Source organism: Neolamprologus brichardi, chromosome 22 (genome assembly GCF_056152115.1).
Source record: "Neolamprologus brichardi isolate AB-2024 chromosome 22, ASM5615211v1, whole genome shotgun sequence".
In the NCBI taxonomy this organism is placed as follows: domain Eukaryota; kingdom Metazoa; phylum Chordata; class Actinopteri; order Cichliformes; family Cichlidae; genus Neolamprologus; species Neolamprologus brichardi.
Window position 1 is genome coordinate 6,831,576 of NC_142124.1, and position 26,323 is coordinate 6,857,898.

A 26,323-nucleotide genomic window follows, 5' to 3' on the forward strand; every position below is an offset into this window, starting at 1 on the left:
CCAATTACTTGCATTTTTGGACCTTCTCAACCATCTAAAGTTTATATCACTTGGGTAGGAGTTACATTTTCTAGGCATATACTGGTCTACAGATAAAATAATTACTGCAGTCATGTAAAAGATTTAGTTTTTCAAAGGATCTCTACGGTGGCCCTGAGAGGCCAAACGGACTGCAACTTAAGAAAACACCAGCAATAAGAAAAATGCTGCAAAAGCACACAAAACACAACGGAAACAGGAAAAACTAATTTCCAAAAGCACAAGGGAAGTGTTTCTGGGGAGACAATAACACCAACGGACCAGTTGCAGGAAACAAAATGGGCCTTTCTCAATATGCGTACTTGTGCGTACTTGCGTTCTCGTGTACTCGTGATATGTCATCAGTCGGAGACCAAGTACTGTTCCAATTCGAAGTACGCATCAAGCCGAGAACGCGAAAAAGTCCCAGATGTGTTCTCGCTCTGCCCGTTTTATCGAGCATGCATCGGTGGTGACTTGTGTGGACTTGGTACAGCTAAATATCCCAGAATGCATTTCGTCCAAAAGTCAAACGCGGCAATGGCGGACGAGCGGGGCTAAAAACTTTTAAATATTACTCTTTCTGGGTCACAAAATAAACTTTTAAGTTCTTTTCAAGCGAGAATGTAGCTGTGTAAACTTCAAATCTGCTTGATTTACCAAGATATCATATATTTCCAAACGAGCTCCGACGTTTTCGGAGACGTCTGTGACCCGCCAGCTCCATAGCAGACAGCGAGGTCGAGGATTATTACAGCCGGCGAGAACAGCGGACTCCCGGCACATCGTTTTCAACCCCCCCGCGGTCTTTTCACTACTCAGGTTAAACAAACCCCAGTAGCTGTCTATTGTATTGAGTGTCCACTAAAATAAAAATAAAAGCGTTCTAACATCTCACCTGCTTGTTTTTATTAAGGTATGTACACGTATGTACATGTACACTATTTTTATTAATAGAGATTTCACTACTCAGGTTAAACATGATATATAAGTCACTTAGATCACTTCTAAATGTTAATGTTTGGTTTATTTCAGTGTTTTATTTGTTCCTGAGTAAACCGGTTTGGCTGTGATTAAAGTTAAGCTTCATAACATATTACTCACAGTTAAATTAAGAGGGGACGGCAGTAAAAACTCCGGACCTGTGACATCATCAAGTACGCTGGTGTTCCAATTGTACAAATCGCGAGTCCGTGCTCGCGTTCTCGGCGAGTACGTACTCCCGTGCGTGCTCGGCGAGTACGTACTCGCGTACTTGAGAATTGAGAAAGGGCCACTATGCTAAGAATTGCGCTGGGAGACACTTAAAAAAGTGGAGGATCTATCGGTTTTGTGAGGAAAGAAAAGATGAGAGGTAAGTGTGTTAGCCTGACTATTAGTCTAATAATCCGTCATCAGTATTATATGAATCATGAGATAAAAACACACTTACCTAGCATATTTTGGTTCCTGCAACTGGTCCGCCAGGTTATTGTCTCCCCAGAAACACTTCCCTTGTGCTTTTGGAAATCTGTTTTTTCCTATTTCCGTTTTCGTTTTTCCTGTTTCCGTTGTGTTTTGTGTGCTTTTGCAGTGTTTTTCTTATTGCTGGTGTTTTCTTAAGTTGCAGTCCGTTTGGCCTCTCAGGGCCACCGTAGATCTCTGCAAAAACTAAATACACCCTTACTTATTCCAGATAGCAACCAAGTGCTGCTAATCAAATGCACATGATTAAAAGATCATCAGCAAGTGTGAGCACCTCTATGAGAGCAGAGGAACTCTGTTTGATTGTTTAAAGAATTCGGAAAAATAAAAAGCTGGTACTTCTGTATGTGGTCCTAATCTGGGTACCCATTTGACTTTTTGTAATCTGAACTAAGTCATATGTGAATTTCTTCAAATTCTTCATCAACTTGCATCAACATTTCCCACAATTCAGCAGGAATCACTTAGTGGAAAAAACTAAATGTCAGACAGATGCTCTGTCACTGACAATGGTTTGCTCATTTTTGTTTTGCCTTTTTTGGGAGGCTGTTAGGCTTTTTGGGGTATATTCATGGGTGCGCTTTTACATGTCCTTGACCAAAAGCTGCTTTTAATTAGAATCACTCCTCGCTGTGGAGCTTCAACAGTGATGGCCTCTGGCTCGCGCTGTATGAGTGGAGCCTTCAGTTCTGAGAATCAAAACAAGGAGAAAGGAAGGAGAGGTGTGGTGAAGGAGATTCATGAAAGGTTATTAAGTTTCTACTACTTTCATACGCCTTACACCATTTCCCCCCCCTCCCTCTGTTTGTCTCTCTCGCTCAGCCCTTCTAACTCTTTCCACCTTGCCTCCTCACATCCTAAATCTTCTCATTTAGATTATCCCTACTGCAGTGAGTGTAACCGAGTAGCAATGGGTAGTTTTCACGGTTTTCTCTCTCTTTCCTTTACTCTCCCCCTTCCTTAATCTCCTCCATGTACATGACACTAATACAGAGACTGATATAAGCCCCCCTGCCTCTCTCTATGACATTTATCACTGTGCTTCTTAATGCAGGCAGGCTGCCTCTGTTGATGAGAAATAAGGATGACAAGCATGGCCTATTTTCTAGCTAACAGTCTTTGCTATTTTCCACTTTTTTGGGAGGAAATATGCTTTCAGAGAAGTGTTTACTAAAGCATCTCATAAGGCAGTTGACAAGAATTTGACAGTCATGTTGATCATACATCTGGCACGTTTTTTGTCAGAGCTGATGGGATCCATTAGTGTTTCAGATCATGCAAAATGATTTCAGACAGTGCCTGGAGAAACTCTAAATCTGATAAATGAGCATTAAAGATAAATACAGTCAAAGGAGCTTGCAAAGAGAAGCGTCTGGACTTCTTTAAGTTGCTTGAAGACGTTTCATCTCTCATCCGAGAAGCTTCTTCAGTTCTAAGGTCAAATGGTGGGGACCCACACCCAGTTTCACACCTTGGCTCAGGCGATTAGAGGATCATCGGGGGGGTCCTTTTGTCCCTCTATGGGGGGATACTCCCACTAGGTTTAAATCTGGGACTCCCCACCATTTGATCTTAGAACTTAGAACTGAAGAAGCTTCTCGGATGAGAGGTGAAACGTCTTCAAGCAACTTAAAGAAGACCAGACGCTTTTCTTTGCAAGCTCCTTTGACTACGATGACCTGGATGACTGAGAACCTTCACAGACATAAAGATAAATACACTTTTACCATTTTTATAAGCCATTCACTATCCTGGTGTCTTTATGAAATCAAATATACTTATCCTAGTGATTCACCTGTCACTTCTACCAATTTACCGTGCTCTGTCCAGCATAAATGTGCTATGTTATAGCAACAAAAAGTTAAATCTGATAGTAAGTTAAAAAGTCCATGTATAAAACATGTCTATCGAGGAATCAAAATTTGACTTTTTGAAGAAAAACGTACAGTATTGTGTCGAGATCCGCATGATCTGATATCCTCGTGTTGGTGTTGTTCCCAGATCATCATACTAAAGGTTGTTCCAGGATCAACATTGCAAGTGACCAATCAGAATGTTGTGATGTCATACTTTTGCGACTTCGGGAAAAACTGGTGTAAAACAAAAAACTGTACTTAAGCTGCGAGAAACCGCCTTTGTCCGCCGATCAACGGACCCCGACCCTAACCCTAACCCTTTAATAAACGCTAAGCAGAATTGATATTGTCCTTGCAACATTGGAATTTCATAAATGCACGAATGGGTTGGTGCGCCAAAGAATAACGTCACAATAATGTGATTGGTCACTTGCAATGTTGATCCTGGAACAACATTTTCATGATGATCTGGGAACAACACCAACACGAGGATATCAGATCATCCGTCAAGATCCAGTCACATTAATCATCTGGTCGTTTCCTCGCCACCTCATAGTAATTTCAGGACTCATGTGTGTATGGTAGGGATCTTCATGTCTAACTAAGCTAACATGAAATCAGATTCACCGCAGCTGCAACCAGAGGTCCAAAATATGTCCAAAAGGATCTCTGTGCTTCCCACTTCACTTCGTCTATCACTAAACACATTCCTTATTAGTTTGTCATCCCAAACACTGGTTTCAAGTGTTATCTGAGGATTATTTCCTTGGTTAGTGAGTGAGTGATCCACCGCTTGCTCATCATGTGACAACAACCAAGACGGCAAAGGGCAAAATGACAAACTCACAGCTTGAAAATGGGAGTTTAAAAACCTACATGGTGATTTTCATACAGGTCCGTGGGCCGCCCTTTGGTTCTGTCTGAAGATTAATCATCTCCTACACACTCCATCCCAATTTTAAGTCAAACAAACCCTGTTTTTTTTCATTGCTTTGATTTAATGCTATGATTTTTTTGGTAAAAAACTTGTGCCGTGAGCATAAGTTTATGCTTTTGTTTTACAGTGTGCATTTGAGAAAGCCACAGAGAAATTTACAAAAAAATATATAAAAAATTGTAAAATGTATAATATATAATTATATATTAACCTCTAAAAAAAGAAATGTTTGGCTTTCCCTGCCAAAAATTCCCCGTGGTTCACCGACAGCTGGTTTTAAGTGTGTTCATTAAGTTGAACCTGTTCCCCTACTCAAAATGACCTTTCAGACATTTAGTCCCTTTCATTAATCTGACAGCAAAATTATGTGTGTTGGCTTCATGTCTTAATGAGCTGCTCGTTTTCTGTAAAAGTAGTAAAATTTACATATCGCTCTCTACATTTGCACACGTCTGAAGAAACACCGTGACTAGGGAATTGCTTATCTTACTGGAGAATGCCACTAACAAGCAAATAATAGCGCATTATCTCCATCCATCCATCCATCTTCATCCGCTTTATCCGAGGCCGGGTCGTGGGGGCAGCAGCCTAAGCAAAGAGGCCCAGACCTCCCTCTCCCCAGCCACCTCCTCCAGCTTATCCGGGGGAACACCAAGGCGTTCCCATGCCAGCCGAGAGATATAATCTCTCCAGCGTGTCCTGGGTCTGCCCCGGGGCCTCCTCCCGGTGGGAGATGCCCGGAACACCTCACCTAGGAGGCGCCCAGGAGGCATCCTTGTCAGATTCCCAAACCACCTCAGCTGGCTCCTTTCGATGTGGAGCAGCAGCGGCTCTACTCTGAGCCCCTCCCGGATGGCCGAACTCCTCACCCTATCTCTAAGGGAGAGGCCAGCCACCCTTCGGAGGAAGCTCATTTCCGCCGCTTGTATCCGCGATCTCGTCCTTTCGGTCACTACCCACAGCTCGTGGCCATAGGTGAGGGTAGGGACGTAGATCGACCGGTAAATTGAGAGCTTCGCTTTTACACTCAGCTCCCTCTTCACCACGACGGACCGGTGCAGCGTCTGCATTACTGTAGCTGCAGCCCCAATCCGTCTGTCGATCTCCGGCTCCCTTCTCCCATCACTCGCGAACAAGACCCCGAGATACTTGAACTCCTCCACTTGGGGCAGGAACTCATCCCCGACCCGGAGTGGGCACTCCACCCTTTTCCGGCTGAAAACCATGGCCTCAGATTTGAAGCTAGTCGACCGCTAGTCGAACCTCGGAGCGCATTATCTCACCAAATAAAATTAAGGCATGGTCACGTCCATTGTGATGCATTTTCCCAGTTCCAAATCAAGCAGAGCAATCTCTATCTTGCACACAAGCATCAGGGCAACTCATCTCTTCAACGCACACATGCACAGGCTCAAGTGACAGCTTTGAAGAGAATTAAACATTCAAAAGTGTGGCTACACTTTACCAGAGTCGCTGCTGACGACGCTTAATAGCGAGTACGAGTGCTGAATGAAGTGCAAATCATCAACGTGATTTATGTCCGAATGACAGAATGTCACCGCTTTAACGGATTGATGAAGCCAGCAGTTTTACATATCCTGTCTGAAAAGGGCAAAAAAGAACAAGACGACTGGCATCCGGCTGTCAAACAAGCAACAAAGTTCCCATCCGCGAGATCATCGCTGTTTAAATATCAGCCGCCACCCCTTAGCTATGGACTTTGAGAGAAAATTGGAAAGATAATCACGCTGCTCCTGCATGTGACCTCAGACTTAATGAAAAATGAACATGCCAGCTCTAATGGGCCTTTGTAGGAGCATTGTTCTTTATAGCCTATACAGAATAATAGATTTTTAAGCACTTGATTAACAGAAGGACGGCAGCCACCAAAGACCTTCCACAAAAGGCCATTATTCAGCTGTCTCTCACTCAGGCACTTGATAAATGCCACTAATGCTTAAAATATAAATGGCACAATAAATATAAATAACACTATGGCCCACATGTTGTGTTTCTATGCCAATCTGTAAGTTTGCAAAGAGAGGAAACTAGGACAGGGAAAGTTGGATTCATCATCCTTAATGCCTTCTGTCACTTCAATTGGATATTACCAGACACTGTCCCCTAATTTAGACATCATATCCTGTCCCAAGAGCCCCGCCTCATTCGCCCAACCCGTCTGTCTCACCCTGGCATAACCCTAATGCATCCCCATGTGAGACCAGAGCAAGTGTGTTTGAAATCAAACTGAGACCTCTCCTTTTATCTCCCTTCCCCTCTTGTCTGCTCTTCTCTGTCTCTCTCCCAAACACTCTTCCTAGTCCTTTTTCTCTCCTCTTGCTCAATTCCTCTCCGCTTTTTTTTCTCCTACGCCGTCAGAATGAACAATTTGTATGAATCACAGGCTCTCTATCCAGGCTCACTTATAGTGACATCCCCCCACTGGTTTTGTTAGCAGAACTCCCGCTCGCTAGCTCCACACACATCATTATTTGATGTCCGATGTGATTTCGCCGAAAGAAAAAGAGAACGTCACTGCCTCAGTGGCGCTGCCCTGGCATGTAACCCCGCACAATGATCATTCCAGCCAACCTCAGATTGTTTGATTGGCATTCACTGCTGTGTTTGCCAGGAGTGCTGGCAGTACATTGCTGTTATTTGCATAAAACGGGAAGGGGCTCAGATTCCCCTGCTGTTCCACGTTTCGCTGCCCTTGCTGCACCCCAAAGAAATATCTGAATGTGATTCACAGACAAGAAATTAAAAAAGAAAAGAGAAACATACTAGCTGGCCTTGTGCAGTTTTGCACAAATACTCAACACTTCTCCTTTCCTGGTTTGAGACTTTCCTCTCTCCACTTTTTAGCCCAGCGTGAATCTTTCCGTACAAATCCTACACTATCCCATTTTTTCTCTCTTATACTCCTACATAGAATCCTTTTAAACGTGTCCTGGTAGGAGTCTTGCTCCGCAGTGTGAACCTTTTACCTTCGTGTGCTGCCGATCAGTGAGATCTGGATTCGGTCCTGGGTTGACAGCGGGCGATCGCTCTCCCTGTGGTTTGACTAGCTGGCCAATAACGGAGGCAGACGAAGGACGCGGTTCAAGTAGAGGATGGGATGATAAGCAGGAAGGAAAGGAATAAGGAGGGGTTTTAATTGAGAGTAGGAAAGAAAGAGGGTAAATATAGAAGGGATTAAGCATTGTGGCACTTAACAGTAATGACTGTGCTCTTATTTAACCCTTTCCAAGTAACTCCTCTGCCTGTCTGTCCTGTGTACCTGTCTCTGTGTGTCTGTCTGTGTGACTCTGCTGGCTCTAAACCTCTAACCCGCGGCAAAGTCGGCGCAATACTCGAAATAAACCGCTTTTTTCTAAATCCTTCTCTCATTTTTGTTTCGATCTTCAACTGAACTGTGTGGAGAGGCAAACCTGGCTCACACCAACGTGACGTATAGAACAAAGGATCATCACAGTAGTAAAGGCTTTGCCCCAGCTGGCAAAGGGGGGAAGGGCGGCAAAAGCTGAAGTGCCAGCAGCTGGACTGAAATGCATATAGAGCAAAATGTCTGCAAAATGCAGCACAACGAGCCTCTGGGAGAGAATGAATGAGTCCCGTTCAGCCTGATCCCAGCAATGACTGACTGCACCCCTCACCAAGGGATTACACTGAGAAGAACATTACCACACACTTGTAAGAGGATTGTAACACACGTAGAAGAAGACACTACTCCTATCACTACAGCACACTCACAATAAGAGAAGAACTGTCAATACCTCCTCCAAAACAGCCGTCATTTCCTTCATTTTTCTTTTCCTCCACCCATTTTTCCATCCCTCCTTCCAACCCCTTCATCCCCTCTGCAGAAGCCTTGGAGGATCCATCCAGTGCCGGTGTAGTGGCAGGCGCAGTCATCGGCTCCCTTCTGGCTCTGCTATTGGTTGTTGCGCTCATTGCCGTCCTCCTGACCCGCAGCCGCCGGCAGCAGAGGCGCGGGTACCCCAGCAGTGGGGACTCCATTGCAACAGGCAGCGGTGGAAGCAATGGCGGAGACTATGGCAACAAAGCCCGTCTGCTCTTCGGCAACTCCGGTAACAACAGCAGCAAGAATGGGACTGGCACGAACAACAACGGGCCCATCTACACGTATCGGGAGGGCTGCGACGCCACGGGAACTCTAACGGAAAAGGCCAACGACTACCACCATCATCATCTCCACCACGCCTCAACCGGCAACGCCCCTACCGCCCATGACATCCTTCTTAGCAGTGAGATGGATGAAGCTGAGAGGAGGAAGTTCGACCTGGATGACAGCATGGAGGAAGAAGAGGAGCGATACGACAGATTCGGAGGAGCGGGCGGAGGCGGAAACATTCTGCCTTCAGCCTATCACGTCCACCGAGGCCACGCTGGCGAAGAAATGGATGTGTACCTGGACGACGACATGGAGTCTCAGAGAGACGGCTCTGTTATTTCCCGGACTGCCATTTACGTCTGAGGAAGAAGGGGAAGGACGGAAACGGCAAAGGCTGAAGATAAGGAGATGTAGTGGAGGAAGCGGTGCATCCGAGCCAGCCCCCTTTCACCTCTAAACAAATCAGCATCACCTCCATCAGCTAGACACCTGCCTGCTTATCATTCAACCTGATTAAAGATCTGCCATCAGTTATATCCTCTCAGCCTGACAGTGACCGTATACTTTGATAAAAAGGTGGATTTAGCGAAAAATAATAAAAAAGTTGTCATTAGGCTGATAAAGGAAGACTTGCAGTGGAAATAGTGCACTGTGGCTGAATATGTGACTGTGTTTAACTGTGTCATGGAGAAGATTGGATTCAGTGTCACGGGAATAAAAAAATACTGCCAAGAGCAAAAAAAGCTACAGTAACTCTGACGCAATGCTGCTTATTGCTACGTTCTTGTTTCTTCAGCTTTGCTGTGTGATTATGTGCTGAGTGACTAAACTGTTTGTATTTTATACCTTACCAGAAAATGTAATCAGCAAAATCTGAAGCACCATAATCACTTAAGGAAAAAAATCACCACTATCCAAAACTCGCCTTTCTGCTTCAAAAGAAAAGAAAAACCGTCATCACGTCGAACTCTGTGTTAAACTGTCCGAAAGGCTTCCGTGGTGACGCGATGAAGACGCCGGCTCTTCTGACTTCACTCGAGGCATTTCGAAACTTGAAAAGGCCAAACTTGTTTCTGTTAATCCCAGAGACGACTTTGTTCGGGCTTACTGTGACTCCGGGTTGCCGCTGCACCGCATGGTTTCCCGACGGGTGCCGCTGAAGCGAGAGCCACCAAACTGAGTAACATAACAGACTCGACAGTATGTGCTAATGTGTGGCTGGCTGTGGTGTTAATGATGTGCATCATCTATATATTGGGCGCCGTCTCACGATAGCACAGTTGTTGTTATTGTTGTTGTTGTTGTTCTAGTTGTTGTTGTTACTGTTGTGTAATGGTGTTGATCTCGCTAAGGAAAAGATGCACCGACACACTCGGGGGGTTTCACGCAGTTCCACATTGGATCGGTAATGACTCATTTAATGAATTTAAAAAAGATTATTTGTTTCCGACTCAACTTTTTCCCTTTCCAGTTTTGTTTTCTCCGCGTTATCGCCATCTTTATTTCCCCCCCCTTTTCGATCCACGCCATCTCGTTCTGTTCCACATGAATTCTAAGCGATTTGTATATTGTCCTTTCACTCTGTCCCACACACATTACATCTCTCCCTCTCATTCTGGGCTTTCTTTATTTACATAATGGGCGGCTTAGACTGCCGCAATGACTGTGTGCAGGGAGAAGGGGATAACTTGTATTTATATTCCTATCTGGGTCGCATTCAATGAGGCAAAATATTCACCGGCTTTGTTGGGGGCTGCTGTATTTCATGTATTCATTTTCCATGTCCCGCCGAATGTTCTTACGCCATGTACCGGATTATTCCGTGTTCGGAGCTCTGATTGGACGGAAAGACACAGTCCAAGATATATTTCAAGAGAGGATGTGAAAACATTCAAAATTAAATCCTAAACAAGCCTTTGTTTCTCGTACACTGCAGTAGTACAGGTAGTGGTACATGTCTGGTTAAAATAAGTAACCCATCTGTTGACGGGGTGCGGACGTTTCACTTTTCCGGAAGATAATAGTGCCGGGGAATTTCTCAAACGTGCAAATATGCATTGGAAAAGGTTACATATTTTCATGATTTTTGTTTGATTTAGTTTTATTAAGGTACTTCTCTGAACTGTTGGTAGAATGGATTTTTTCCAACACATTTGTTAAGACGTAACAAGAATTGGAAACTGACACTGAGCTCATATATTGTTGGAACATTTTTGCCTTATTGATTCAAAGGTTTTTCCTGCTCATATTTTTATTGTTAGACATCCAAATGGTCTTTTGTGTGTATGTGTGTGTGTTTTTTTTTTTAATTAAGTCTTGAATCACTTGTGTTTATTATGACAAAGTGCTTGCGATGGCACAATTGGAAGATCTGGGCAGGGAAATCTTACAGCTCAGACAGACGTCTTTCGAGACGCGATGACAGCCAACAAGGACGCAGTTAAAGCGTAATAGAGGAGTGGTGCCTAGATGCTTAAGCAGCTGAACTGAGCACATCTTCTGCTTTTCGAGCTCCCTATGCTACATCACAAACACGCGCCGGATTACTATAGATGTGCCGTGTTTGATTCGGGTGGTGTTTGTTTTGCAGCTGAGAGTACCGTCAGTAAATGGTAATGGTATTAACAGTCATTTACACTATAGAGTATTTTAGAAATATTTATGGAGAAAAAAAGGGAATCTTTAAGGAATGTGATTACAGTTAATCACGGAGCAGTCAGTACATTTAGAGCGCGGACCGTTTCTAGAAAGTTATTTTTCAAATTTACATTGTAAATCTATCGTATTTCATTCTGATTATTTTTGATGTCTAAGTGCTTTGTAAGAGTATTTTGTCATGAATAACGAAGACATTATTGCCCAACATGAAATATCTGTGGGTTGTAGATCTGAACATGGACTTGTTTGTGAAATGAAAGCGGAGATATTTAAAAGTCAAAACCTTATTGATTTTTTTTTTTTAGTGTGTGTGTGCGTGTGTTTTTAAGAAGACTGTATCAGCTCTACTCCCACCCAAGTCCTGAGCAAGTCCCTTGTTGTTGATTGTTGTTGAACATTATGCGCTGTGCAATCTGTTGTTCTGTAATTGAGACAGTCCTATCTGCTATGTTACAAAGCATTTCAGTGCAGACATTTCATCAAGCCTCACAGTGTGTTTTGACAAGTTGCCAATTAATCTCAGAAGCAGCCATGGTGTTCTTTTGGTTGTCACATGTACCACATGTAGTAGGACTTGTTTATTGTATCCCTGGAGAGAAGTTTGGGTTTAAGTATTTAAGTGTATTTTCTACTCCGTCGGGTGCATGCATGCTCCAAGCTCCTTACTTTTAAACTCTGGAACTCCAAAATATGAAAAAGTCATTTTCTGATTGTCATGCTTCAGATACACTGTATCGTCTAATCTATCTTATTCAGTACTTAGAGATATTTTTTTAATGCATTTCTGTATTTTCCAAGTGAAAATAAGCCCCTCCTAGTCATTTTTTACTGTATAATGTGTTAATGATTTTCACCCTGAAAATGAAACTTTTTTGGAGGCACCCGCTTTCATCCCCCTCCAGCATATTTACCCTCAATTTGGCCAATGCATGCCTCGACGCATCTTTTCTCTTAGGGGTTCTCGCGGCGCCATAATTTTAAACAGTTGACTGTGATCACAACTTTGCGCCTAATTAGTCCCGGAGTCTTGTACCATGGATGCACCCTTAGTGAGGAAACTCATCATCATTCATAACTTTTGTTTTTGCACAACCCATTTTCAATAAAAGAAAATCTTTCTGAGATAATTCCCTGTGGAGAAACTGGTAATTAATTAAGCAGAGCTGTCTTATTAGACTATAAATATCAGACTCTCAGAGCTCAGCACATTTCACAGCACAATGTAGTGCAGCGCACCTGCTCTGGATATTTAGCCTCTTTAACAGACGGGCTACAGGACCCACAGGTTTTGCCATTTTAAGGAGCAGTACGCTCCAATTTTTACAACAGTGTCCTTTAAGTTCATACTTTTGCACATTGTTACATCTGCTTACACAGCATGTAATACTTTTGCTTGCCATGCAGCACAATGCCCCATTTAAAGCTGGCATTAATGTGGGATTTGTATCTGGATAATGGCTTTCAATCCACAGACCTCTGGATTTAGACCTTTTATTTAAACATATTCGAACGGTTTTGATTCTAACTGCATGTGCATGCAAAGAAGTGAGGAAAATGTGACTAAAATGACACTTTTGTAAACTGTTACTGATCAAGGGACATTGTGCATTAGAAAGACATTTATTTATACAGTAATCACTTTTTGTGCAGACTTATTAACCAAACCTAAGCTTGCAGGAAGAGGCGAGATTACATCCTTAGGTAACATGCTTAATTACTTTCCTCACCTCCTCTCTTAATACCTTAGCCACCTTAGATGCAAGCAAAGAAGACAAGGAAGAGACCAGAGGAGAGACGAGTTGAGACATTTGGCAAATATTGAAACTGGACAAACTAGCTTCATTTTAAAAGTTTATATCAGTTAAATAAGACAACTTACAAAAACAAAAGAAACATGGTTTGTGTTTTCCAGCTCCATGTTGCACCTGTTTTTATACATCACAGTTAAAAAGACTTTCACAAAAGATACACCCGTGCATCTTATCTGGCATCTTCTCCTGTAAGCCTTCCCGCTTCTTAAGATTCATTTCTGGAACCTGCACAATACAAAGGCGGGGGGGCGGGGGGGGGGGAAGGCAGGCGAACAGGAACAAAATGAAGAAATGAGAAAAGACCATTGCATTTTCACCTGGAAGATTTGCAATCGCAGTTCAAGTCAGACAACCTCCAAAAATGTCAGTTCTAATAATGCATTCGGTTTGATTTCGCACCTTGCAATACTAGGTGCTTTTCCATCATCCAGATACACATCAGAATTTCATACAGGATGCAAAAAGTTTTGTAGCGTCCCTCAAGAACATCTGCTTATAGAAACTTAACAAGAAGAAGAAAAAAAAATCACACATCGAAATTCTGTTTTCAGATTTACTGTATATGATTTAAAAATATGCTAATATGACTTTTTTATATTAAGTGAATCGGACTACTCTTGGCCTGTCCGTTGAGTTGGAAATGGGGCCATGCTTGTTACAAATGTCCTCTTCTGAGCTTTTGTTTGCCACCCTGACTCACATGGTGTGTGCTCCGGGAGGTTGTGGTCCTGAATGCAACCCCTGTAAAGCCTCGTCCTTGCTGCTGTGTGTGCGGCACACAAGCTAAGCAAAGCACACTGTAACAGGTCACTTGGCTCTGTCGGAGGGAAAGAGACTGGAACGAAGGGAGGGGAGGATCGAGAATGAGGGTGGTAGCTCAATGCTCCGTCTGGGGAATGCCAAATAGGCCTGGTGTGAGGAGAGAGAAAGGAGGACTTTTTCTTCTCAGATCAGAGAAACCGAGAGTCAGAAAAGACGAGACAGAACAGCAACCGAAACCTCAGCTCCTGCAGAGAGGATGAGAAGACATCTCCAGGTTTTTTTTGTAAACCACCTGAGACCAGAAACATTTGAAACACTGTCATTTATTCACCGTCAAGCCTGGAGTTAGAGATGGGCAGATTTGTTGGTTGTGGAGCCCAATTGGTTGGCTGCAGCACAAAGATGGCAGTGTGTGTGAAAGGAATAAGAGATTGGCAAGATGGAATTTACAGCTCTGACAATGAAAGCTTGAGGTGCGTAGGAAGTCTCTAAGGAGTCTTTCTGAGTACTATGCCACCTCTCCCCTTGGCGATTGGCAGCTTCCACCCAACAACAACTGACAGTCCTTTTCAACCCGGCCAATTAGTGAAAAAAAGCCTGTCCTGTTTAGCTTTCCACAGCGCAGTCTATCTGCGACAGATCTTTTTAATTGTAAAGAAATGTTCAGCAGTCCTCCAGAGACCCTTGTGGACGGAATTGTATATATTCTCCTTTTTCATATTCCATCTCTCTTTGCTTCTGCTTTAGCACCCAGTACAAGCTGTTCCTGGCATGTTTAATTCAGTAGAAGGCATAAAAGTGTTCTGCATTATCTTCCTCTGCTTTGGTTTAAAGGAAGAGGAAGACGGCAAGACAGAAAGAGAAGGAGAGGGAAGGGGATAGAGGGGAACAGAGTAAAGCGAGAAGAAGAAGAGGCCTATTAGTTATTGAGCTTGGCTTTTCTTGTTAATCCAGTTAAAGCCGAGCCTCTGCCGGGCCAGCTGAGGCTTCAGCAGATGTGGATAAAGTTTCTTCCTCCCAACACTGGTTAGAGGAGATCTCACTGTGCTCTGTAACCAATTTACTTAACGCAGCACTGTCCTGCTTTCCTGCTTCTCCGGATACCTTCCTCTTCTCCCACAGTGCTGCTCTTGCAGTGTTCTGCGCTATACTTAGGGATGTAATTCGTCATGGCTTTTTTTTTTTTTCTCATCCAGGTTATTTCAGGTTCTGAAGATGTGCACTCATATGAATGGCTATTCATTTCAAATGAAAGATTTTTCACTTGTGTTTTTGCATGCAGGAAATCTTCAATAGATTGAGATGAATCACTTCACGTATTTCTCTTTTTTTCACACACACAGCCCCGCAAGACGAGTTGAAGTGCTCATTCAAGAAACTCTGCATTTTTCCTTTTGTATCCATGTTGTTGTTGTTTTTTGTGGTCGCTAACTAATTTTGATAGTGACTCGACTCAACACTATCTCAAACATGCATATATTTAGATACATTGTTTAGAGTTTGCTGAACTTTTCCACAATATTTTTGGGCACCTCTTGACCTCAGCAAAAATAACTCAAATTTAGAATCGCTGCTGTATAAGATATCTTTGCACATGTTCCTCTGCACATCATCTGCTGCAGATTAATTTTAAACATTTGGCTTCATTGGTAAAGCTTTTTTTTCAATGCTTATTCATTTGCTAACATTCCTGTTTTTGTTGAAAATATTGGTGAGAAACCAAAAGAGTAAATTTGCAAGCCATTAAACCAAACCAGTGATCTGAAAAATGTTAAAAACCGGAGTTGTTCAGCTACACTCCTGAGTTACACACTTACTTTCCACAGTTAAAAATGGTTTTGGCCTTTTTTTCTTGTCTCATCAGAGTTAATAGCAGAACTAGTACTTTAACTGTCAAGTTTCCTTGACAGTGGACAAATGTTTTTTTGTCCTTGTCTCTCCTCAAGACATCATGCCTTCACAAAGCTCTTCAGCTTAAGTACTGCTCTGCATTCCTTCTTCTCATCAGGGTAAAGAGTTATCTTCTATTCAATGATTTTCAACAAAAAAAAAAGAAAAAGAAAGCGTTTCTTTAATGAACTGGATCAAAATAGGCCCTTGTGTTGCAAGAGAGCCAACTCTTTCACTTGATTTAGAATGAACATGGCAATGTATCAACTGCTAAACCTTATCTTTGATGGTGACCTTTACATTGATGTTCAGACAAAGAGAACTCTGTAAGCTTTTTATCCATTGCCCTAATAAAGCCATTTTTAGTCATTCATCTTTTCGGTGAAAAATATTCAAGCTTTTATTTCCCCCTGCCTTGAATGACCCTTATAATCTCTTTTCTTTGCTTTGCTTTGAATCAAAAGCCTCTCTGATGTTTCAACTTGTGTTCTGATTTTATGTTGTGCCAACCAAAAAACATCATGCCCAAAGCGCTGACATCACTTTGCTAGTTTTTGATGTAAAGCTGCCTTTAACTCCTTGTGAGCCTTAATATATCGTTGGATTTCTCATTAATCCTAAATGCAAAATCGACGCTAAGGGATGAATCTCTCAGATCTTCGAATGACTCAGTATCGTGCTTTTAAAGGCTCCGAGCACTGTGATTTGGCAACTGCACAAATGAGAAGCGTTTAACCAAAACATCCTCAAAACCCAAAATGTGCTCCGACTGAGAATGATGCACTTGTGTAAAACAAGAGAGCTGGTAATGGTATCAGATTTTACATTCTGGATTTCAGCATGCTATTGGCAGTTTAAGATTTCATGATCTGCTGGTTACAGGTTTTCTCCATCTGTCTGCAGAGATGCATTCTCTGATGGTGAAATCACTATGTGGTTGTGGTTTGCCAACCCAACACATTTCTACAAATATTTAGCTTGAAAGAGATCTAATGAAAGATAAAGATGAATGCTTTAACTTTACTGTGGGCACGCCAACATGCTCAGCATTTCAATTACTTTCAACAAGGCAAAGTTGTTGGTTCCAAATAGACAGGTCTGCATATTTTAGAAACTGCTTATCTAGTGGTATTTTCACACACAACCGTCTCTAGAGTTTGCAGGGAGTGGTCCAAAAAAGGCAAACTACCCAGTAAACAGTGGTTCTCAATACACAAATTCCCGGCTGATGTCAGAGGAGAATGGCCAAACTGCTTTGAGCTATAAGGAAAGCAACAGAAACTGAAGTACATGACTACTTGTTACAACCAAGCCATGCAGAAAAACTCATCTGAATGCACAACATGTTAACCTTTGATGGAAATTTCACAATAGAAGATGGACAACATTGCCAGGTCTGGTAAGTCGAATGGATTTCTGCTTCAACATTCAGACAGTAGGGTCAGAATTTGGCACAAACATCTTGAACGCAAGGGTCCATGCTGACATATATCAGCAATTCAGGCTGCTGGTTGTGGTGTAATGGTGGGGAATATTTCTTTGCGTTCATATTTTACCCCTGAGTACCAAATGAATATTGCTTAAACACAACAGTCTACCTTAGTATTGTTGCTGACCATTTCTGTCCCTTTATGACCACAAAGTGTTCATCTTTTGATGGCTAAATCCAGCAGGGTAACATACCATATTGCAACGCTCAAATCATCTCAAATTGGTTTCTTGTACATTACAATGAGTTCACTGTAACTCAAATAGCCTCCAAAGTCATCAGATCTCAATCCAGTAGTGCACATTTGGACGTGGCATGGATGTGAAAATCTGCAGCAGCTGCTTTATACTATCATGCCAATGTAGACAAAAACCTGAGGAATGTTTAAAGCAGCTTGAAATTTTAGGCATCATGACCAGGAAGATTTAAGGATAGGGGGTAAAAACTGGTACTGGCTTCTAAGTATATCCCTTAGAATCAAAGACATTACTTGGTCAGGATCATGGTTTTATTTTAGTGGGTTTCACTCTGTTTTGGGTTGTAGTTGGTTTGGCAATTTTTTTTTTCTTGGTTCCATAATGGGGTTTTGGATCAACTGGTCAATGACACATCCTGGTTAAATCTATGATTACAAATGATTTCTGCTATGGGTTCTTTTTTAGATTATTACGTTTTAATAAAATACTTTTTTCCCCCAAGTGACTGCCCCAAACATACACTGGGACTCATCCAGAAGAAGCTGGTATATCTTTATAAGTGATCTATTTGATGGATTTCTGCCGCTCATTCATGATAGAATCCCAATTCACTGTTGGGAAGCATTTTTTTTTTTAAACTCTAATACAGTTTGGCAGGAAATGCTTCAGGAAGTGCGCTAGAGCTACAATCACAGCATAAAGAAGTGATCAGAGACACTGAGAAATGAGAAGCCTTGAACCTAATATACAGTATAGAGCGCTTTAATGCTGCATATGTAGTTTTAAATGTGTGTTTTCCTGATTTGAAGATCAAACAGATAAGAACAAAAGAGGTGAAATCAAAGCAAACTCCCTGTTTGAACTTTAAGTTTTAAAAATGTTCCTTCAGCTCATCGGTTGGTCTCAATAACCATGAAGGTAAGGTGAGTTAGTCCAGTGGTGTTACAGGTGATTTTGAGAACAACTACATAACAAAGTGCTTCTCTCCAGTTCAATAGTTGCTGATAAGGCAGAAGATTCTACAGCAAAGATGTTTCCATATCAAGCTAGTAACAGGAAAAACACTTAAATAACAGTAATAAATGGAGCAGATACATTTGAACTCTTGCACTGAGAGTGCTTGGCCTCTAGATATGAAGGAGGTTAAAGGTGCTGCTGTTAATTGTGATTTACGTTTTAAATGGGATCACAGAGTCATTGCTGGAAAAGAAACAAGCAGAGCAGAAAAGTTGATTCTGAACACCTGCAATGCTTCACTTACTGTAAACAAACGGATTTGATCAGATATTGCAGAAGTTGACTTTCAGAATATTAGCTCTCAAGAAGTGATGTTTTGGAGGGGGTAAAATAATTTAGTCAGAACTTAATTTGATCGTGTTTTCCAAAGGTGTGACTGGAAGGATATATAAATGTTTTAGTAGTAAAGTTGTTACTTGCCTTAAGATTCCTTAATACTGGCTGAAATCTCAAAAATAAGCCTTTTAGATTTGATTTTCTCTATAAAATATGGCACTAAATAAAATATACCCCAAAAGTGAGTCAGTCTGTGTACTTCTAGCTGCCCAAGGATCAGCACGGAGTCCTGAGTATAGATTTGTTTTCGCTTATAACAGGTTTGAAATTATTTCTAGCGTTCGCTGGAGTTTTCATTACAGGAGCAAAAACATGTGAGCTTCTCCTCACATCTGTACTGTACAGAGCCAAATACGTTTTACAGGTTTTGAAACCTGACGCCAGAACCTTAACTTGTTTACTTATTATTGCCAGCATACACATCATATAGAAAACAGTTCTATGTTCTTAAAGGATGATTGATCTTTTATTTGTTGCCATGTTATTGCTCGAGACAAGAAGAAACCCTTAAAATGTCATCTTTTCTGAACAACATGTTTTTAACAGGATTCTCATTAATCCAATTTAAAGTGCATGCAACACATTTCAGTGACATTTTTAATTACTTTAACAAATATATATACAGTGTTGGGGAGTAACGGAATATATGTACCGCCGTTACGTATTTAAAATACAAAATATGAGTAACTGTATTCCGTTACAGTTACCGTTTAAAAAGGTGGTATTTAGAATACAGTTACTTTGTTGAAATAAATGGATTACACGGCGGTACTTCCCTGTTTCATATTGTGGCGGGTCAGGACTGTTTGGGTTTTGTTTGACAGCTACGTTCTGTTGTTCCAGGCGGCAGCGTTACGGTTGCCATGGTTACAGGGTGACGCTCTCTCTCTGCGTGTTTCCTGGGTGAGAGAGGCCTTTTTGTTGTTGTTGTGCTAAGCTAATAGGCAGAATGCTACCGGTATAGCTCTAAAGAATGTAGCATCATAGGCAGTGTAGTCCGTGCTGCAGGGAGAATGGACTGCCATACACGTTATGTGTCTGTGAGCGAGGGAGGGAGAAAAAGGAAAAGTACGAGCTGTCATCGAGCAAAAACGGGAGCTGGAAGCATGTAAATATAATAATAACCACTGCAGCCAAGAAGAGAGCCTGACGAGCCCAGTTGTAAGTAAGCTATTAAGACTCGACTGTACACCGTGTTCGTGTTTTCCTCCAAAAACAATAAGTTCCGTTGGAGCAGCCTTTCAACGCCTCTCTCTGTCTCTCGCTAGCAAAGTTGACCCAGACAACAAAGTAAAGCTAGTTTTCGGCTACGAGCCCGACACGGAACCGACATATTAGCCAGAGGTCCCTTTACTACGGTTCGGAGCCGCGGACCTTCAGTAACAGTAATAAATCACAGCAATAGTACATTCATGTAGTTGTAAACAGCATGATAATATATTAAGTAATCCAAAGTATTCAGAATACGTTACTCTCATTGAGTAACGTAACGGAATACGTTACAGAATACATTTTGGGGCATGTATTCTGTATTCTGTAATGGAATACATTTTAATAGTGACCTTCCCAACACTGTACACATATATTGTGTGTATATATATATATATATATATATATATATATATATATACAGTGAAAAGGCTTGTTGTGTTGGACGGCAGCCCGGCTTGCATCTTCCCTGCTTCTTTGGGAGTGAAAGACCACAGGGCATGAAGGAAAAGCTCGACACTTAACAGATTTAATATGAAGCCTGTCAAAGAATTCTTTTGCCTCTTTGACAGAATAAAAACCTGAAGGAAATATTAAGGGTTTATTTATAATGATCGAGGGGTTCATTCGCAAACACCATCAGAGATGTGCTTGATGCTGCACGTGTGACTGAATTCGACATCAAAACACCCCAGCTGAAAGCGCAAGGCTTTTACAATTAGTCAGAGTATCTCTCTGCTTGAGACCAGTCCCTCTGAACTGCAGCACAGAAGTCAGAAGTGAGTGGAAAAAAATAGCCATGTTTTCTATCGTCGAAAGAAACACGTTTACCAGGCTTTTAGTTCCTTTATGATTTGTCATGTGTCAAGCTGGGCCATTTTCCAGACAACAAATGGATGAAAAACATGTTCCTTTTTACAATTCCTGTTTAAGGCCACAAGAGGCTAAGGTGCATCACTACCTCAATTTGGTGTAAAAGCATTTTACTGTTACGGCTTTCTTCCAGCTCAGCATTATTGATCTGAAAGTAATTAAGAGCGTGACGTCAATAATGACGTCTTCTTCCACAAAAGCAACTGCAAACCACTGGACACAGTTTAAATCAACAGAATCTAAAGATTAGTCACACAAGTGCGAGTCACTAAAGTTAATTACCGTCTATAGTGATTCAGAGAACAATTTACATTAGTTAACTCCGTAGTCAGTGTCACAAAACATGCAGGGAAAAAAACTCTCTATATATAAACCAAACTTACTTTTAGCAACAAGAAAGACATCAGTGCAAAGGTAAATAACACAAAAGCATATAGTGTTTGTGCATTGCATTTAAAAGTTTATTAAGAAATTAAAAGTTAAAATAAAAGACATGAAATCTTTTTGGCCACAGGGCAATAAAGTGCATTGTGTTTAAAGTGCTTTCAGGCAAAAATGTATATCATATTTAAATTAGAGTATTTTGCATCAAACAAATAAAGCTTTTCTTCCCCCAATCTTCTCCCGGGTGAGAAAAAAATCATGTTTGTTGGGCAAAAAACAATAAATAGTATATTGGGATTTTTTTCCATTTGGGAACCCTTTTTTTTTCACAGATGGAAAAAAGGGGAACTTGGAAACATTATCCTGGCAAATTTCTTTTTTCATATGTTCTTAAATCATAAACACAGGAAATAAAACTTGCTGATTTCATTTCGACTTTGATAACGGATCACCGTAATTATTTTTCTTGTATTAACCTCACAGGGCTGTCATCATTTTGCCACAACTTTCTTGGTCTTATTTAAAAGGCAAGGCAAGGCAAGTTTATTTGTAAAGCACAATTCAACAACAAGGTGATTCAAAGTGCTTTACAGAGACATTAGAAACAAAAACAAATAAAAAGCATGATTTAAAATTGATTAAAACAAGCAAACAAACAAACAAACAAAACAGTATATAAAATCAAAACAGATAAAATCAGAACAGTAGATAAAATCAGTAGTTAAAATGTAAGTTTTGAAAAGAGAAAGAATAAGCATTTCTGAGGAAATGACATGAAATGACAAATTTGTCTCATTTTGGATAAACTCCTGAATTGCTACTAATATGCATTTCTTAGCACTCAGATAACCTGCAACCGAGGTGTTTTTGTCACTGTTCAGCACATGTTTTCTGCATCCTTATATTTTATGCAATAAGATATTCTCTTTTTTCCCAACACAACCAAACAGTTTACTACATGTCACACCAAAATATAACAATTTCTTACTGAATATGATTGGAATTCCTAACATCCATCCTCACCTTTTTTCCCACCTCCACACACATCAACTTTCCCTGCAGATGTGCTTCGGAAAGAAACGTAGTTATATTTGTGCATGTAGCGGGCTGTTATGTTGTAAACTGTCTGCATGTCCCTGGGAAGATTAAGATTATTTTATTGCATTAAATAGTGCTGATCATATCAGCTGATTGTGCCGGTCTGGTGAACAAACTGTCACCTGGCTCAAACAGGCTTTCCTCCACACTGTTCTTTTTTATGAAGTGCTTTACAAACCCGAACATTATGGCTAACAGCTGGATTTTCCCCTGTGAGTGCAGCTAACCGAACACGAGGAGCCACTTCCTGCAAAAGAGACAGCGAGTGAAAGTGGACAGTCCCAACCGGCCATGTGACACCATGGTCAGTGCTGACAGAAGATGGCACTAAACATGTGTTTCAAACTTTGAATTCGAGCACTGATTACTTAAATCCAGCTTCGCAGACAGTGTTACATCTACGTCAGGTTTTCAGAGTGGGGCTTATTGGCAGTGTTGCTCAAGTTACTTGAAAAAAGTAATCAGTAACTAATTACCGATTACGTCCCCAAAAAAGTAATCCCGTTACTTAACTGATTACTTATTTTCAAAAGTAATTAATTACTTAGTTACTTAGTTACTTTTTAAAAACACGATTTACAACCTGAATAGGTGATAAAGCGATAGATCTTTCAGCCCAATTCTACTTTTTCTGCATAATCCATCATACAAAATGTAATCAAATGGAAAAGTCTCCTTTTTTAAAACTTGTTTTATTAGTTTTAACCTTTTAACTTTATGCATCAAGCAAAAATTTAATTATCTGCAACATTCTCTGACTGGAAGAAATTGGTTTAACATTTAAACTTATTTTCTGCACATTCCAGCACATAATATAAAAATTTTTTTTGTGCTACACTCACTCTCTCAAATAGATGCAAGTAAAACACAGCAGAAAATAAATAAAGTCAAAGACTAGCGGTCCTTTGGCTCTATTTTCACCTGTAAAGCAGGAGTGGGGTAGGCGGAGGTTTACCCTGGTGCAGGTGTGCCGCAGCGGTCAGTGGAAGACTCCGCAAGTTTCTCTGTGAGTTTCCCATTACGTCGTAGCTACTCAGTGCTTGCTTGGAAGTTTAGGGGTTTTTTTCGCTTTAAAAATAAGTTTTCTTCCCACGTACAGCGGACACTAATGTTTTTGTCACTTTTTATGGAATCAAACTCAAAGTAAGGTCAGTACTTCCACGCTTTAAACGCTGCACGCTCATACTCTCTCCACACTCGATATATGATCCATTGTTGATCTGCACACAGCTGTTGTCACCAACGTCACACTTGCTGACGTCACTGTCATGAGACATTCTCGCAAAAAATCACGGTTTTAGTAACGCAGTAACGCAGCGTTCCTACGGGAAAGTAACGTAATCTAATTACCGTTTTTGCAATAGTAATCCCTTACTTTACTCGTTACCTGAAAAAAAGTAATCAGATTACGCGTTACTGCCCATCTCTGCTTATTGGTGTATATCAGCCTTTATTTGTGTTGACTTCATGTCCCTCTGCAAAGTTATAAAATCATGAAATTTAGGTTTTTGGAGCGACTGGCCAACTCTGCAAGTTTGAGGGTTCCAGGGCTGTTGGATCGTCAGTGCAAAAGTCTATTTACTTCCAGTACTGAGCATTTTTTGTTATTAGCTGTCTACGAAAACAAAAGGTCACATTCCTGAAAAAATCCTACATTTTTATTGGTCCCTCAACAAACTCTGAATGAATTTTTGGAAACAGGTTGGAAATCCACAGAGTTAGTAAAGAAAAAAATATAGTAGTCGTTTTATTTTCTCATGAAAACAAATGTCAACAACCTTAAATCTGAAGATAAGTGTAGTTTGGCCCGGAAACTGACCAAAATGATGATGACGGATTCCCACTCCAGCCACGTTCACACGTTTAACAGTGTAACATATATTTCCATCAATGAGTGTGAACTGAGAGATCTGAGAACTCTCCATCTCACAGCGCGCCTCTCAGAAAGTCAACAACAGTCAATGCCAAGAGTGAAGTCCACTCTAAGCTGTCTCTTCTTATCTCCAAGAAATCAACTTTCTTGTGTGTAGTTAGTTTATATATATATATATATATATATATATATATATATATAATGTATATAAACTATATTAATTAATAAGTGTGATCTGAGAACTCTCCAGCTCAGACAGTGAACCAGTTGGTCTCAAGTGATCAGCGAGAATAATCACTGGTTTGCACTTTCGATTTTATGACTTGGAGTTTTCACTGCAGTCAACCTGCTGTAAGTTTCACTGGTGTATATATTACAGTGTGGCTTCATGGCTGCTGTGTGTTTGCATCAATGTGCAAATGAAACTGGTGGAAGTTCCAGGGGTTGATTAGCGAGACAGTTAAGGAGGAGAACTAAAACTTACTACGCTGTGTTTCACTGCAAAATTAGAAATGTTTGCATTAGAGCGCTTTGTGGTTTAGACTGTGTGCATTAATTAGTGCCTTAGTATGTGTCGGTGTGTGTATATGTGGACTGTATGTAGTTATGCGGCAAAGGTGCAAGGAGGTTTTGTATAAGGAAGCAAGCTCACTTCGTTACTGCAGGAAGCGAATTTGACAGCTGAGTAATTGTGTGTGTGTGTGTGTAGGCTGAGAAAGACACCACAAACTTTTTCTTTTTATTTGCTTTTCTTCAAAGAATGAACTTGACAGCAGAGTGGGTTTTATTGTGAGCATAATGTGCAGATGTGTTTTTCACTCTGTATGTTTCACCTCAGAGTTACTGCTGACATGATGCAGCACCAGCAATTAGCATAATTTCATGCACACATATATATCATGTTTGTATCTGTTCATCACACCTCCAGTTATTTCATGCACCATAAATTAGAGAGCGAGGAGACAGAAAACCTGAGGAAAGAAAACTACATGTACACAAATTAGCACATTAAACTGTTAAAAAAAAGCTTGATGTCACTGCAGCAGATCGATTACAATTTGTTTTCACTTTATCTTACTTGTTCAGATGGCTTTAAATTACTAAAGTTGAACAGAAAAGTGTTTGTGTGGGTCCGTGTGTGTGTGTGTTATTCTGTTTTGAGCCAAACTTTATCTGTGGTCAAAAACCGAAGATTTTAATTTTAAAGTTCTGCGTAGATGCAAATGTTTTGCATCATAGTTTTTTGGTTCTTTATGTTTAAGATTTTAACTTTTTTTTAGGTCTGTTACTATACCAGGTAACCATCTCACTGGTATTTTAAGTCTGTTTTCAAGAGCGATTTGGTAAAATAGGCACAGTTGGTATGAGTATAAGAACATTATATATAATATAATAAATATTACTGTCACATTACAGTACAGATGGGAGGATTTACAGCTCTTATATTCAAGCAAAATTTCATTTCCATTTAATTTGGGAGCAAAAACACTAACCAATAAAACTAATTTTCCTTTAAAATTGACTTAAATGCCCTCGTAATAACCTACTCTCGCAATTACAGATCATTTTGCAGAATATTTCAAGAAAAATATATAAAGCAGCATATTTAAAAGTTTGTTTGCAGGGTTTTAATAGTTTTGCAATTTTCATTAGTTTTTATTTTTATTTAGTTTTGACTTCAGATTTTCAATTTTATATCAGTTTTAATTAGTTTTTACCAATTGTTTGCTAGTTTAGTTTAGTTTTGATTATTTTGAAAATCCTTAGTTTCAGTTTAGTTTTGATTAGTTTCAGTTATAGTTTTAGTTGTGTTTGCAATAATTAAGTGTAACAAAATCCCAGTTTCATCATATCAGTCATTCTGCTCATCCTTGGGTATGTTGCTATTCCAGCTACCATACTGCACCCTGGACAGGTCGCCTGTCTGTCGCAGGGCTAACACGCAGAGACAGACAACTCACATTCCCACCTATGGGTTCTTTAAATAAATAAATAAAGGCAGATGAACAACCATTGATAACAGGCAACTATAAAATGTATATCTTGGCCCCAATGAGACTATTAACTTTCGCAGCACCGGGTGTTCGTAATTTTGGTTCAAGTGAATTGATAAACTTTTTGAAGGTAATTGACTCACACAGTTGTGTAGATATCCCCGTCCTGTTGTCTCGGGATGCATCACACTGCCTTGCCTGGGGTTAGCTTCTGTTTTCTGGGGATGAGGGTTGAGTGTGCTCCCTTACCTTCTCAAGGTAAGCTAGGTTAGCCTTCTTGTGTGAGCTTTTCAAGTGCACTTTAAGGTTTGTGGGATTTTTT

The 26,323-nt window shown here is 40.7% G+C and overlaps 1 protein-coding gene across 2 annotated transcripts in view; it reads left to right on the forward strand.

The window, feature by feature from the left end:
* Window positions 1–26,323, forward strand: part of pvrl2l (PVR cell adhesion molecule related 2 like) — a 378,297-nt gene that overhangs the window by 201,735 nt on the left and 150,239 nt on the right. The window contains exon 7 of one of the 2 annotated variants that reach the window (XM_006794447.3): window positions 8,142–9,011. The exons of the other annotated variant lie outside the window; for it this stretch is intronic. Within the exon in view, the coding sequence (XP_006794510.2) occupies window positions 8,142–8,773 (632 nt within the window). The 3' untranslated portion in view covers window positions 8,774–9,011. Of the gene's footprint in view, window positions 1–8,141; window positions 9,012–26,323 lie in introns of those variants that run through there. 2 annotated transcript variants of the gene reach the window in all.